Below are 16,662 nucleotides of genomic sequence, written 5' to 3' on the forward strand. Positions count from 1 at the left end.
GAGGAGCACAGAGGGATGGGATAGAGGAGACTCATTGACAAAATGGCCCTGACAACATTCTATTTTGCTTTATAACCTTTATATGTAAATATTACATATATTTTCCTTATTGGTAAGTTATGCAGAAAAAAGTTTTTAGAGGAGAAACTTGGAAAGTAGGAACAACAGTATTAGAGTCTATGATTTTGAGTCTAGAGCTATAATTCATCTAGGCAAAAAACAGAGTTGCCAGGACTTCTGTCAGGCACTGCCTTAGGTATTAGGAATACTAAAATGACTGAGGTGTGAACTACGACCGGTTGTCTAAATCCTGTTTGAAGGAGTTTTGACTTCTTTCTAAAAAAAATTATGGATACTAACTTTGAAGGCTCATACTTTCTCAGGAGCAAGTTAACAAATAAAACTCTGTATGTATTCCTGAATACCTAGTATAAGGCATTTTGCTATTAACTAACTGGAATAGAAAACCTAAGAGATCAATTCATTTTTTTGACCTGACAGTGTTTGTAAACTGTTGATCTGTATTTTGCTTTTATACTTTTCCTGATCACTTTAGATTTATAAAAGTCTCAGTTCACCTGAGTCACTGAAGAAAATTAGCATTCCCTACCCTCTCTATACACCTTATGTCTGTTTGCCCTCCCCTTCCCATCAGGCATCTGAAAAAAAAAAAAAAATCAAAACCAGACTGTCAAAGCAAACAGCAAGCCCCATTTGTCAAGCACTTTTCCCCTAAAGTTAACCAAAATAAAATCCAGGCACTCCTGCTTGTTAAACAAGCAATTTTGCAAAACTGTGCCACATTCTATATGATCACCTATCCTCAAATTAAAAGAGCTTTTATTTATACTCAAATAAGAGCTCAGTTATTCACTACTGATTAGTAAAAAATATTATTCTATGGAACCAAGATATCGAGCCACATTCAGATTAAAACTGCTACTCCTAAGTATGCAGGACTTTTGCCAAATTTTAAGATCAAGACTAGGCAAAAATCAATTTCTTACTCATTTCATACTTAAAGGACAACATATCAATACTTGTCTTTGCACAAAGTCTAAGTGATCACAAACATATCACTTATACATTATACAAATGATCTACATATTGTAGATTTTTAATTGTTTTCAATTGAAAAGTAGAAATTAAAACAAACAAGAGAGTTAAGAAATCAGTCCAAGTCTACTAAGTTAATTATATTTGAACTAGGCTCTGAATTCTGGTTCCCGGTTTTCCACAGTCCAAAAACCATACTGCTTCTAGCTTAATGACAATCCAAAGTAGAAATTATACGTAGCAAGCATAAGAAATGCACCAATATAACACCTCTTTGTTAATTTTGTAATATGAGTGATTTTGTGGTGGAAAAGTGAGGATAACTATAAAAATAAACACTAAGCTATTTGAAATAAAGATTTGAGGAGGGCAGTTGGGACAATAAATTGTGTATTTTTTATTCTTTGACTTTCCTGGCGATTTTTTTGCTTTTCCCTATTATCTAGGATACTTGTTAGACTTTTATGAAAGTTCTAATTCAGAGGAAAAGCAAATTAAAGTAGTAGAAATACAGGTAGATAAAATAATGAAAGTGATTTAGTCACAGAAAGCAAACAGTTACATTACTTCTAGTCAATAAGTAAAATGGATCTTCAATAAACTGAGGGAATAGTGGTAAACAATTTAACTGAAGTTAGGGAATCACTCAACCATTTGAAAAATAATTACTGATCACTTATATTAAGTTCCCAATGCTAGTTACTATGGGGAATACAGAGGAAAATAAGGATGATCTCTGTCCCCCAGGAGCTTGCTATGTGTATAATTTTTATAATTCTTAATTAATAAACATCTCTATTTCAGAGGAGAATTGCTTATTTCTTAAAAAAAATTTTATTATCATTTCTCTTTAAAAGGTAGACAATGTCTATCTAAAATATATTTTAAATCGGAGTGGCAGTAAAACAAATGTTTAATATATACCTTTAATTAAACAATGTCAACACCAATTTTACAAACAAAAACTTCCAAATTCCATTACCTTTTCTCTTGATCGTCCATGTTCTTCTTATCTGCATAGATTTCTGCATAGAGCAATGCTGTAAAATGAGCAGCACAAGACTGAGCTACCTTGGCTACCTCTAGATAATTCAATTCCAGCCAGAAAGCATCATCAAAAACTGTTCCTGGAGAAGGTCTAAAGAAAAAAATTTTAATATCTAGTCATGTCCATTTCTTTAACTTAAATGCCAAAAGAAAAGTATGTTGATATAGAATCCAATGGTAGCAAGTGCTAGTTAAAAAGAAAATTACATTTAAATAACCAAAAACAACATACCCCCAATATATAACTATGAACATCTAAGATAACATAGCTGAAGAGCTCTGTCACTCTTTTTGGATCACACACCTCTTAGAAACTCTGATGAAAGCTATGAACCATCATCCCATACAAATTTGGGGTTCACATACGCCCTCCACTGAGGGATCCATCGACCATAGGCTAAGAATAGGCTATACAGAATAACTAATAGCACATACATAAGTGTTTTTAAATGGCCAATTCAATGAAAATATTGTTTCTTCTAAGACACATTTTACATGTCTTTCCTATTGTGGTTAATTTTCTTCTTAGTTGCCTAGGTTGAGGTTATTTAAAAAAAAAACTTCCACTGTGATAACAGTAGGCCATAACTGGAAGGGACCATGATAGTATCTTTTTCAAAACAAACATTATAGAGATGCGACATGGAAGTGGTTAACAGCATTGGTATTAGCGTAGGATACTCTAGATAGGTTCAAATCCAGCTGGTTCACCTACTCCAAGCTGTATGAGTTTTGGCAACTTAACTTCTTAAGGCTCAATTTCTTCATTTGCAAAACGCAGAAACAATATATACCTCAGAGAATAGTTGTAATGAGTAAATAATGCTTACAAAGCTGGTGAATAAAGTGCCTATCACATAGCCAAGACTTAATTGTAGCTGTTCTGAGAAACGTGAACCTGAACTCAGGTCCTTACCCTTTATTCTATGTCCCAGTCATATTCTCTCAAGGAATCTTCTTCAAGGTCGTATTCAGAATAAAAACTTAATGTTGAGAAACGTTATCTTCTCCAAGGCCAACTAATGTCAATACCATTCTAACTCAATGATAAATAAAAAATGAATGATTCAGAGGTGAAATTGCCTCCCAACACTGAGAAAAGACATGTTCCCAGCTATAGTTAAAGCTTCTTATGGGCTTTCTCACAAGAGGATTCAATACAAAACAATATGGTGAATCAGTAACTTTCTAACCAGAAACACAAACCCTGAAAGGCCTAACACTTCTTTTTCTAAGAGTGGGATGGAAAGGAATGAGGGGGATATAGAGGAGTTAATTTTTAAGATGTAAATGCATTTAGGTTAAACAATTTTTCAGTTTTCCCCTACCATTCCCTCCTATTTTTATCAACCACTGCCACTACCACCAAACAAACTAATGAGACATCAATGACTACCTATTACATTATTTAGACCTACTACATTATTTCTTCAAAGTTCTGGTCAACTCTGGAGCAGTACAGATCAGTCAGACCATCCTCTCTAGAAATTCCTGCACTCACTGTTAAAAATCTCAAGAGAAATAATAGGAACAAAAATACTATATTATAAAGCAATCGAGAAAATAAACACTATAGCACAGCATCACTATACAGAACCACAGATTTTGAAGACCATGGTACACAGTAAAGAAACTTATGTTTCATAATAAAGATACATGCAGGAGCTTTTTACATAACTCTAGCTACTTCTGAGACAAAATGTAAAGAGAAACGTTAAAAGAGGAGTAATGCAACTAAAAGTAACCTGGAAAATCACTTACTCCTTTCCTTCACTGTAAATGAAATAAACTAAAGCCCCCAGAGACTGAATGATTTAGCAAAGATAACACTGTTGCTATTACAGTTGGGGGTCAGAGTTCCTACAGTATTCAATATCTTGTAATTTATTTTGTAATAACCCATAATGGAAAATAATCTGAAAAAAAATACATATATATAACTGAATCACTTTGCTGAACACCTCAAACTAACACAATATTGTAAATCAACTATACTTCAATAAAAAAGAAAAAGAATTCAGAGATCCTGACATTGATTTCACCAAAGTGCCACCCTAAATATGGATTATTACAAGGAGATATAAGCATCACACATATTAAATACAGCAACTTGCAGTAGCATTACCTCAAAGAATCATGTTAAAATGCAGTCAGCAATAACAAGTTACACTTCTAAATCCCCAACTCAAGAACCAATAGTTACATTACCTCTTTTGTCTCCTCATGTAGTCCACAACAGCAAGCATTGTTCTTTGTGATTTTTTATCCAAATGGCATCGGAAAAAGTGCTCTGACTCTGACAAACAAAGATATGTCCTCTCAGTCCCAGGCAGACTTGCTTAAGCACTTTCTCCCTTTTGTCTGTGTATCTGTCTTCCTCTACACTATAATGTTCTGGCACAAAATTCGTTTTCAATAAATGGAATTTAATGGCATTTCTTTTTCTTTTAAAAGAAACTACTGAGCTTAAAAAAAACTGAGAATTTAATAGTAATTTATAGTTTATTTCTGAAGAGTACTAATTCATTGATTCAAAAACTATGGGCTTCCTTGGTGGCGCAGTGGTTGAGAGTCCGCCTGCCATTGCAGGGGACACGGGTTCGTGCCCCGGTCCGGGAAGATCCCACATGCCGCGGAGCGGCTGGGCCTGTGGGCCATGGCTGCTGAGCCTGCGCGGCCGGAGCCTGTGCTCCGCAACGGGAGAGGCCGCAACAGTGAGAGGCCAGCATACCGCAAAAAAAAATAATAATTAAAAAAAAATTAAAAACAAAACCTATTTACCTAGGATTTTTCAGTGTACTAGGAGCTCAATATACAACCATATAACAAAGACTATTTGTGACCACACAGAACTCACCAACTAGCCTAAGAAACTTTTTTTTTAATTGGAGTATAACTGCTTTGCAATGTTGTGTTAGTTCCTGCTGTACAACAAAGGGAATCAGCTATATGTATACATATATCCCCGCCTCTTGGACCTCCTGCAGAAACCCCCACAACCCAACCATCTAGGTCATCACAGAGTACCGAGCTGAGCTCCCTGTGCTACACAGTAGGTTCCCACTAGCTATCTATTTTACACATGGTGGTGTATATATGTCAATCCTAATCTCCCAATTCATCCCACCCTCCCCTTCCCCATCTGTGTCCATGTGTCCATTCTCTACGTCTGGGTCTCTATTCCTGCCCTACAAATAGGTCCATTTGTACCATTTTGCTAGATTCCACATATATGCATTAATACACAGTATCTGTTTTTCTCTTTCAGACTTACTTCACTCTATATGACAGACTCTAGGTCCATCCACATATCTACAAATGACCCAATTTGGTTCCTTTTTATGGCTGAGTAATATTCCATTGTATATATGTACCACATCTTTATCCACTCATCTGTCGATGGACATTCATGCTGCTTCCATGTCCTGGCTATTATAAATAGTGTTGCAATGAACATTGGGGTACATGTGTCTTTTTGAATTATAGTTTTCTCAAGGTATATGCCCAGTAGTGTGATTGCTGGGTCATATGTTAGTTCTATTTTTAGTTTTTTAAGGAACCTCCATACTGTTCTCCACAGTGGCTGTATCAATTTACATTTCCACCAACAAGGCATGAGGGTTCCCTTTTCTCCACACCCTCTTCAAGATTTATTGTTTGTAGATTTTGTGATGATGACCATTCTGACCAGTGTGAGGTGATATACCTCATTGTAGTGTTGATTTGCATTTCTCTAATAATTAGTGATGCTGAGCATCTTTTCATGTACCTCTTGACCATCTGTATGTCTTCTTCGGAGAAATGTCTATTTAGGTTTTCCACCCATTTTTTGATTGGATTGTTTACTGTTTTGATATTGAGCTGCATGAGCTGCTTGTATATTTCGGAGGTTAATCCTTTGTCAGTTGCTTCATTTGCAAATATTTTCTCCCATTCTCATGTTGTATTTTTCACTTGTTTATGGTTTCCTTTCCTGCGCAAAACTTTTAACTTTAGTTACCATTTGTTTATTTTTGTTTATATTTTCATTACTCTAGGAGGTGGGTCAAAAGAGATATTGCTGTGATTTATGTCAAAGAGTGTTTTTCCTATGTTTTCCTCTAAGACTTTTATAGTGTCCAGTCTTACATTTAGGTCTTTAATCCATTTTGAGTTTATTTTTGTGTATACTGTCAGGGAGTGTTCTAATTTCATTCTTTTACATGTAGTTGTACAGTTTTCCAAGCATCACTTATTGAAGAGACCGTCTTTTCTCCATTGTATATTCTTGCCTCCTTTGTCATAGATTAGGTGACCATAGGTGCGTGGGTTTATCTCTGGGCTTTCTACCCTGTACCATTGATCTATATTTCTGTTTTTGTGCCAGTACCATACTGTCTTGATTACTGTAGCTTTGTAGTATAGTCTGAAGCCAGGGAGCATGATTCCTCCAGCTCTGTCTTACTCAAGAGTGCTTTGGCTAGAGACTTCTCTGGTGGTCCAGTGGTAAAGAATCCACCTTCCAATGCAGGGGATGTGGGTTCATTCCCTGGTTAGGGAACTGGGATCCACATGCAGCAGGGCAACTAAGCCCCATGCCACAAACTACAGAGCTCACGTGCTCTGGAGCCTGCGTGCCGCAACTACAGAGCCCACATGCCCTGGAGCCCGAGTGCCTCAATGGAGAGAGAGAGGAAAAAAAAACAAAAACAAGATTGCTTTGGCTATTCATGGTCTTCTGTGTTTCCATACAAATCAATTGTAAAATTTTTTGTTCTAATTCTGTGAAAAATGCCATTGGTAATTTGATAGGATGCATTCAACTGACAGATTGCTTTGGGTAGTATAATCATTTTCATAATATTGATTCTTCCAATCCAAGAGCATGGTATATCTCTCCATCTGTTTGTGTCATCTTTGATTTCCTTCATCAGTGTTTTATTGTTTTCTGAGTACAGATCTTTTGCCTCTTTAGGTAGGTTTATTCCTAGGTATTTTATTCTTTTTGTTGCAATGGTAAAAGGGATTGTCTTAATTTCTCTTTCTGATCTTTTGTTGTTAGTGTATATGAATTCAAGAGATTTCTGTGTATTAACTTTATATCCTGCAACTTCACCAAGTTCATTGATTGGCTCTAGTAGTTTTCTGATAGCATCTTCAGGATTTTCTATGCATAGTATCATGTCATTTGCAGTGACAGTTTTACTTATTCTTTTCAAATTTGTGTTCCTGTTATTTCTTTTTCTTCTCTGATTGCCGTGGCTAAGACTTCCAATACTATGTGGAATAACACTGGTGAGAGTGAACATACTTGCCTTGTTCCTGACCTCAGAGGAAACGCTTTCAGTTTTTCACCATTGAGCTTGATGTTTGCTGTGGGTTTGTCATATATGGCCTTTATTATGTTGAGGTAGGTTCCCTCCCTGCCCACTTTCTAGAGTTTTAATCATAAATGGGTGTTGCATTTTGTCAAAATCTTCTTCTGCATCTACTCAGATGATCATATGATTTTTATTCTTTAATTTGTTAATATGGTTTTTCACATTGATTGATTTGTGTACACTGAAGAATCCTTGCATCCCTGGGGGGAAATCCCACTTGATCATGGGGTATAATGTACTATTGGATTCAGTTTGCTAGTATTTTGTTCAGGATTTCTGCGTCTATGTTCATCAGTGATATTGGCCTTTAATTTTCTTTTCATGTGATATCTTTGTCTGGTTTTGGTATCAGGGTGATGGTGGCCTTGCAGAGTGAGTTTGGGAGTGTTCCTCCTTCTGCAATTTTTTGGAAGAGTTTGAGAAGGACAAGTGTTAGCTTCCTCTAAATGTTTGATAGAATTCACCTGTGAAGCCATCTGGCCCTGAACTTTTGTTTGTTGGAAGATTTTAATTACAGTTTCAATTTAATTACTTGTGATTGGTCTGTTTATATTTTCTATTTCTTCCTGGTTCAGTCTTGGAAGCTCATACCTTGCTAAGAATTTGTCCATTTTTCCCAGGTTGTCCATTTTATTGGCATACAGTCGCTTGTAGTAGTCACTTATGATCCTTTGTATATCTGCAGTGTCACTTGTAATTTCTCCTTTTTCATTTCTAATTTTATTAATTTGAATCCTCTCTCTTTTTTTCTTGATGAATCTGGCTAAATAAAGGTTTATCACTTTTGTTTATCTTCTCAAAGAACCAACTTCTGCTTTTATTGATCTTTGCTACTGTTTTCTTCATTTCTATGTCATTTACTTCTGCTCTTATTTTTCTTTCCTTCTTTCTTTCTTTCGGCTGGGCAGGCTCTTCGTTGCAGCATGTGTGCTTAGTTGCGGTATGCGGGATCTTAGTTCCCAACCAGGGACTGAACCTGGGCCCCCCACATTGGGAGCATGGAGTCTTAAGCGCTGGATGACCAGGGAAGTCCCATCTGCTCTGATCTTTATGATTTCTTTCCATCTATGAACTTTGGGTTTTTTTGGTTCTTCTTTCTCTAGTTGCTTTAGGTGTAAGGTTAGATTGTTTATTTGAGATTTTTCTTGTTTCTTGAGGTGAGACTGAATTGCTATAAACTTCCCTCTTAGAATTGCTTTTGCTACATCCCACAGGTTTGGGGTTGTCATGTTTTTGTTGTCATTTGTTTCTATGTATTTTTTTTATTTCTTCAGTGGTCTCCTGGTTATTTAGTGGCACATTGTTTAGCCTCCACGTGTTTGTGTTTTTTACAGTTTTTTTCCCTATAATTGATTTCTAATCTCAGCGTTGTGGTCAGAAAAGATGCTTGATATGATTTCAATTTTCTTAAATGTACTGAGGCTTGATCTGTGATCCAAGATGTGATCTATCCTGGAGAATGTTTGTGTGCACTTGAGAAGACAGTGTAATCTGCTGTTTTCAGATGGAATGTCCTATAAATATCAATTAAATCTATCTGGTCTATTATGTCATTTAAAGCTTATGTTTCTTACTTTATTTTCTGTCTGGATGATCTGTCCATTGGGGTAAGTGGGTATTAAAGTCCCCCACTATTTCTGTGTTACTGTCAATTTCCCCTTTTAAGGCTGTTAGCATTTGCCCTATGTATTGAGGTGCTCCCATGTTGGGTGCATAAATATTTATCATTGTTATATTCTCTTCTTGGATTGATCCCTTGATCATTATGTAATGACCTTCCTTGTCTCTTGTAACAGTTTTTATTTTAAAGATTTCAAACTTTAAAAAATCTGATATGAGTATTGTTACTCCAGCTTTCTTTTGATTTCCATTTGCATGGAATATCTTTTTCCATCTCCTCACTTTCAGTCTGTATGTGTCCCTAGGTCTGAAGTGGGTCTCTGGTAGACAGCATATATATGGGTCTTGTTTTTTATCCATTCAGCCAGTCTGTGTCTTTTCGTTGGAGCATTTAATCCATTTACATTCAAAGTAATTATCAATATGTATTGTTCCTATTACCATTTTCTTAATTGTTTTGGGTTTGTTTATGTGGGTCTTTTTCTTCTCTTGTGTTTCCCACTTAGAAAAGTTCCTTTAGCATTTGTTGTAAAGCTGGTTTGGTGGTGCTGAATTCTCTTAGCTTTTGCTTGTCTGTAAAGCTTTTGATTTTTCCATCAAATCTGAATGAGATCCTTGCTGGGTAGAGTAATCCTGGTTGTAGGTTTTTCCCTTTCATCACTTTAAATATCTTGCCACTCCCTTCTGCCCTGCAGCGTTTCTGATGAAAAATCAGCTGATAACCTTATGGGGATTCCCTTGTACGTTGTTTGTTGCTTTTCCCCTGTTGCTTTTAACATTTTTTCTTTGAATTTAGTTTTTGTTAGGTTGATTAATACGTGTCTTGATGTGTTTCTCCTGGGGTTTATCCTGTATGGGACTCTCCGTGCTTCCTGGACTTAGATGGTTATTTCCTTTCCCATTTTAGAGTTTTCTACTATAATCTCTTCAAATATTTTCTCAGACTCTTTCTCTTTCTGTTCCTCTTCTGGGACCCTATAATGTGCATGCTGGTGCATTTAATGTTGTCCCAGAGGTCTCTGAGACTGTCCTCATTTCTTTTCATTCGTCTCTTTATTCTGCTCCTCGGCAGTTATTTCTACCATTCTATTTTCCAACTCACTTATTCATTCTTCTGCTTAAGTTATTCTGCTACTGAGTCCTTCTAGTGTATTTTTCATTTCATTTATCATGTTGTTCATCACTGTTTGTCCTTTAGTTCTTCCAACAGAAGATTTGTAACTGCTGTTAGCCCATTCTATTTCCTAGATTTTGGATCATGTTTACTATCATTACTCTGAATTCTTTTTCAGATAGGTTGCCTATTTCCTCTTCATTTATTTGGTCTTGTAGGTTTTTACCTTGATTCTTTGTACCATATTTTTTTGTCATCTCATTTTTTTGGATGGATGGGGCTGTGTTCCTCTCTTGCTGGTTGTTTGGCTTGAGGTGTCTAGCACTGGAGTTTGCAGGCAGTTGGATGGAGCTGGGTTTTGGTGCTGATATGAGGACCTCCGGTAGAGCTCACACTGATTAATATTCCCTGTGGTCTGAGGTTCTCTGTTAGTCCAGTGGTTTGGACTTGGCACTTCCACCACAGCAGCTCAGGCCCAACCCCCAGCCTGGGAACCAAGACCCTACAAGTGGTGTGGCATGGCAAAAAAAAAAAAAAAAAAGAAAACAAAAAGGGCAACAAACAAAAAGGAGCAGAACAATAACAAAGAATAAAAAATAAAATTAGAAAAATAAAAAATATATTAGAAAAACAAAAATAAAAACCAAACAGCAACAACAAAGCAAAACAGAACCACAACAGCTAAAAAAAAAAAAAAAAAAAGGGGGGGCCAGTAAAGGCCTTGGTGGGGGTGGGCAGCTCAGGCCCAGTTCCCACATGGCTGTAAGATAGCCTAAGAGACTCTTAACACAGTGTGATGTGTGCTATGATAGGGAAAGCTTAGAATACCATAGTGGCATACAGAAAAGAACTCTGAATAAGAATAGGTTCACAGAAAAAAACGATATCTGAAAGAAGAGTAATGGTCCATCTGGAGAAGAAGAAAGGATAGTGTTCCCGGCAAATAGTGATAAGATGGCTGAAACAAGAAAGATCATGGAGAATTTACTGAACAATGATTTCATTGTGTTAAACCACAGAGCTGAAAAGCAGTAAGGATGCTGTGGACAGAGAGAAATAGATGGACTAATGTTATTTATGACACAGAACTCACAGGATTTGGTAATCAGATGAGATGTGAGAAAGGTTTCTGGCTTGGACAACTGCATGACATTCATTGAAGAGGTACACATTAAAAGAAGTAGACTGGGGAAGGAGGTGAAGATGATAATTTTACCTTTGCACAGTTGAATTTGAGATGCATGTGGCACATTCAAGTGAAGTCAGTGAGACTTACAGACATCAGAAGAGAAACCATTTAATTTGATAGGAATCTATATATACTTTCCTTTTCAATAATAGATTTTACATGTGAAGTTTAAATTTTCATTTAAGGCAATAAAAATATTGGTACTCTACACAGGCATAAAATAAAACTGGCTGATTTTACCTTTGAAAGGCTGTAGCATAAATATGTATGTACAAATGAGAAACATAAAAAAAAGTCTTAGCTATGTTCATGATAACAGATTATCAGATTATCATGAGCAACAATTATATCAAACTTGGCATGTTATAAAATTGTTTTTACTATTACTTCAAATTACATAATATTAAAGTTTAAATGCTTACTGGTAACTGTGAATCACTTACACCTGTATTTCCCAAATTAAGAATAGGAGATATAGGCTGGATAGTTTGCCAAGTCTCTATGAGAATTTTTATTTTAGGATTTTCATTTCAATGGCCTAAAGAAAATTCATATAAGCATATTTTGAATTATTTACGTGACCAACTTATAATCTAGTAGGACCACAGAATGGGCATCCATGTTTATGTTTAATAATTATATTATTTCCAACAGAAGATTTGTAACTGCTGTTAGCCAATAAAAAGGAACATACATAAATAATAAAACAGAGCAAAGTAAAGTTTAAATGGCAACACCGTCATGTCATATAAAGGCTGTGGCAGTGAAAGTAAAAGGAAGTAATTGGGAGAATCGAGTAATCACAACCTATGTCAAAGCGACTGGAACCATAGTCAAGGTTGGGAAGAATAATTTAGTTGCACCAAAATATCACATTAACTCAATACTATTCTTATAATTATGTTGGTCTTGAAGTACAGTAAGTGAATTTGTACCTAGTTTTATGTTTGCACATAAAATACATTAGTAATATGTATCAATATTAAAGACAGTAAGTTAACATTACAAATCTGTAAATATTTTCCTTTTTTCAAATTTAGGTTTGAAAATCTGACCCACAATGAGCCCTCAACTGTGTATATATGTATTATGTGTACCCAATTCCTCATTGAATTTTTCCTGCAATAAGCTCTTAGCATGGGAAATACATCTTATATAGCATGGAAGGAAAATAGGTTATAAAAGTAAGTAAAGCATAATCCAATTTTTGTTTTAAAAAACTGATGTATATATACCAAGTGTTAATTGTAGTTATCCTAGATGACAGAATTATGGGTGATTTAATTTGTTTAATTCATGCCAATTTTTCTGTATTTCCCACAATAAATATGATTTTTTAATTTAAAAAAAAGGTTGCTTTTAAAAAATGAGTTGGCTATAGCTCTAATATAAAATTCCATCATATCTCCAGCACAGTACCTATAATATGTGGTTGTATTTATTTGTCTGCTGTTTCAATCACTAGAATGTAGGGTTATTTCTTGCTCACATCCTCACTGCCAGTGCCAAGCACGGTGCTTGACATACACTGAATGCTCAATTAGTTGCTCCATTAATAGTAGTCAATATTTACTGAAGGGATACTATGCATCAAGTATTATCCTAGTTGTTTTACATACATTACCTCATCGAAAACTTGCTACAACTTTTATCTCCATTATACAGATAAGAGAAGAGATGTGTAGAGGTTATGGAATTAAGCCTAGAAGGGCCTTGATGGGATTCAAACAATCTATCTTTCCCTAGAACTGAGATGTTAACATTATAAATTTGAGAAATTTAACAGAATACCTGAATCCAAATTTGCAGGAGTTGTGGATTGGCTTGTTTCTGAGCAGTGTCTGAAACAGTTAGTGAAAAATCCCTGAATGTGTGTAGAAAGCAGATTTCTCCATGATTCATTTGTATCTTGGATTAGAATGTCATGAATCAAGTATGGAAGCACAGTCTGACAAAAGTCAGTTTTCACCTAGAATATACAAATACATCCAGTCAATAGTTTTCAGTAAAAATATTTTACTTAAAATTTTCATTCCCTGTTACTGACATATTAAGCTTTTTAAAAAAATGACAGATGAATCTGTCATGAACTCTATGTACTACTAAAAAACATACAAAAAAACATGTGTGCCAGGTAGTGTTAAAAAAAAAAACTAACCTAGAATATCTAAATCAAACCTATACATTACACTGCAATTGTTCATTTTCAGTCTAGGCCACTTGCATATAATAAAATAGGACACTGTTGACAAATGAAATTATTATGTCACTACTGAAAAAAAAATTTCACAGTTGAAAAGTGTTACTAATAACAGAAGCAGTTTTGTAATTTGATAAAAGGGAAAATGGAGATCAAAATTTAAGAGAAAAGCTGAAAATTTGATTTTTGAACATTTTCTACATTCAGTGAAGAGCTACAACAGTCATGTTAAAATGTTTACTTTTTAATAAACCCCAATTTCTGGGCATAAAATTAGGGTACTTATTTGTGGTATACTCCAAAGTATAGAAAACTACTTTAATATACATGGTACATTAAAACAGTACTCAACTTTATTTTTGCCAAGACATCATCTTCATGTATTCATCATATACCACACACATGAAACAGATTATTGATTACCAATTGTACACTTTTACCCTTTCAAACTAAAGACATATCAAAAAGCCAGTTTTGGAAATACAGAAGAATTGGGGTGTGTGTGTGTGTGTGTGTGTGTGTGTGTGTGTGTGTGTGTGTGTGTGTGTGTATGAATGTATATTTGGAACATTTTATCTTCTGGCCCAAATTCAGAATGTTATAAAAATCTTAGGGGCTTCCCTGGTGGCGCAGTGGTTAAGAGTCCACCTGCCAATGCAGGGGACATGGGTTCGAGCCCTGGTCCAGGAGGATCCCACATGCCACGGAGCAACTAAGCCTGTGTGCCACAACTATGGAGCCTTTGCTCTGGAGTCCATGAGCCACAGCTGCTGAGCCTGTGTGCCACAGCTGCTGAAGCCCACACGCCTGGAGCCCGTGCTCCGCAAAGGGAGAGGCCACCACAATAAGAAGCCTGTGCACCGTGACCAAGAGTGGCCCCCGCTCGCCACAGCTGGAGAGTGCCCATGCGCAGCAACGAAGACCCAATGCAGCCAAAAATTTTAAAAAAATAATAAAATAAAATAAATTTATTTTTTTAAAAGTGTTTAAAAAATCTTAGGTTTATTCACTAATGAGAAATGAGTTGTGTGTGTATCCAGGGTATCACTCACTTTTTTTTTTTTTCAGAAGATGTATTTATTATATCAAACACATGTTAGGGTGCTTAACTCTATGCCAGTATGCCAGACAGAGGCAGGATCAGCATGCAGTGCAGGTTTACTAGGGAGTGCTCTTGGGATCGATGTCTGTAGAAGGAAGGGAAGGAAGAAGCAGGACTGGAGTGAGGGAAAAGTTGGGGTGTGGTGCAGCAGCAACAAAGGCCTCCACCAACCCTGTGGGGAGCTCAGAAGCTGAGGTGGACCTTCAGAACCGTCTTGAGTTGTGGTAATGGTACAGAGCTTTTATACTCTAAGGTCAACCAGTCATTGAAGGCAGGTTGCCCTGGGAAGAGGGTATGATTTGGGGTGAAGCAACTCTCTATTATCAAGGCAATTCTGAAGGGTGTTCTCAGCTGGTAGCACTTGCAGCAGCTGAGGGAATAAGTCCTCTGAACTGCTACGAATGCAGTGTAGTACTGCAGAGAGTGTGATGATTTATTCACTGTTATCATTTTTTTCTGTAGAAACAAAGACTGCTTTACAAACCACTTTCAATAGGGTACTTTACCAAAATATTTACTCCTTTATCAGTTATTTTAAATTGGTAGATGTTTAACTAGTCAGATATTTTGTTTTCATATTTCTGTTGAATCATGCTTGACAATATTATAAATTAGGTTAGCTTTTAAAGTCTTAGAGCATCATCACATTGTGCTGTTTTAGATGATACATTTGATAAAAGCGTATAAACTTTTTGTTTGACCTTGGCAGGTACCATTACTCTCTAATGAAATAAATGGTAGTACACCCCCCAAAATAAAAAAGCAATGCTAACTGCAACCACCTCTCTTTTCTCACTCAAGAAAGCATGTCACAGAATTCACGCAGAAAAAGCTTTTGACAAAATGCAACAACCATTTAGGATAAAAACTCTCCAGAGGGAGAGGGAACCTACCTCAACATAATAAAGGGCATATATGACAAACCCACAGCAAACATCTTTCTCAATGGTGAAAAACTGAAAGCATTTCCTCTAAGATCAGGAACAAGACAAGGATGTCCACTCTCACCACTCTTATTCAACACACTATTGGAAGTTCTAGCCACAGCAATCAGAGAGGAAAAAAAAATCCAAATTGGAAAAGAAGTAAAACTGTCACTGTTTGCAGATGACATGATCCTACTATACACAGAAAACCCTAAAGATGCTATCAGAAAACCACTAGAGCTAATCAATGAATTTGTTAAAGTTGCAGGATACAAAATTAATACACAGAACTCTCTTGCATTCCTATACACTTACAACGAAAGATAAGAAAGAAAACTCAAGGAAACAATCCCATTTACCATCACATCAAAAAGAACAAAACACCTAGGAATACACCTACCTAAGGAGGCAAAAGACCTATACTCAGAAAACTATAAGACACTGATGAAAGGAATCAAAGATGACACAAACAGATGGAGAGATATACCATGCTCTTGGATTGGAAGAATCAATATTGTCAAAAGGACTATACTACCAAAAGCAATCTACAGATTCAGTGCAATCCCTATCAAATTACCAACGGCATTTTTCACAGAATTAGAACAAAGAATTTTACGATTTACATGGAAACACAAAAGACCACAAATAGCCAAAGCAATTTTGAGAATGAAAAACAGAGCTGGAGAAATCAGGCTCTCTGACTTCAGATGAAACTACAAAGCTACAGTAATCAAAACAGCATGGTACTGGCACAAAAACAGAAATATAGATCACTGGAACAGGACAGAAAGTCCAGAGATAAACGCACACACCTATGGTCACCTAATCTATGACAAGGGAGGCAAGAATATACAATGGAGAAGACAGTCTCTTCAATAAGTGGTGCTGGGAAAACTGGACAGCTACATGTAAAAGAATGAAATTAAAACATTCTCTAACACCATACACAAAAATAAACTCAAAATGGATTAAAGACCTAAATGTAAGGCTGGATACTATAAAACTCTTAGAGGAAAACACAAGCAGAACACTCTCTGACATAAATCAC

The 16,662-nt window shown here is 36.0% G+C and overlaps 1 protein-coding gene across 5 annotated transcripts in view; it reads right to left on the reverse strand.

Annotated features, from left to right (window-relative positions):
• Window positions 1-16,662, reverse strand: part of ATM (ATM serine/threonine kinase) — a 139,292-nt gene that overhangs the window by 43,290 nt on the left and 79,340 nt on the right. For 4 of the 5 annotated variants that reach the window (XM_028500941.1, XM_007110688.3, XM_007110689.3 and 1 more), the window contains 3 exons: window positions 13,178-13,355; window positions 4,312-4,399; window positions 2,039-2,194 (listed from right to left, as the gene is read on the reverse strand). In XM_028500941.1, coding sequence (XP_028356742.1) covers window positions 2,039-2,194; window positions 4,312-4,399; window positions 13,178-13,355 — 422 coding nt within the window. Of the gene's footprint in view, window positions 1-2,038; window positions 2,195-4,311; window positions 4,400-13,177; window positions 13,356-16,662 lie in introns of those variants that run through there. The other variant, XM_024117370.2, reaches the window with a different exon arrangement.

Source organism: Physeter macrocephalus, chromosome 16 (genome assembly GCF_002837175.3).
Source record: "Physeter macrocephalus isolate SW-GA chromosome 16, ASM283717v5, whole genome shotgun sequence".
NCBI classification, from domain to species: domain Eukaryota; kingdom Metazoa; phylum Chordata; class Mammalia; order Artiodactyla; family Physeteridae; genus Physeter; species Physeter macrocephalus.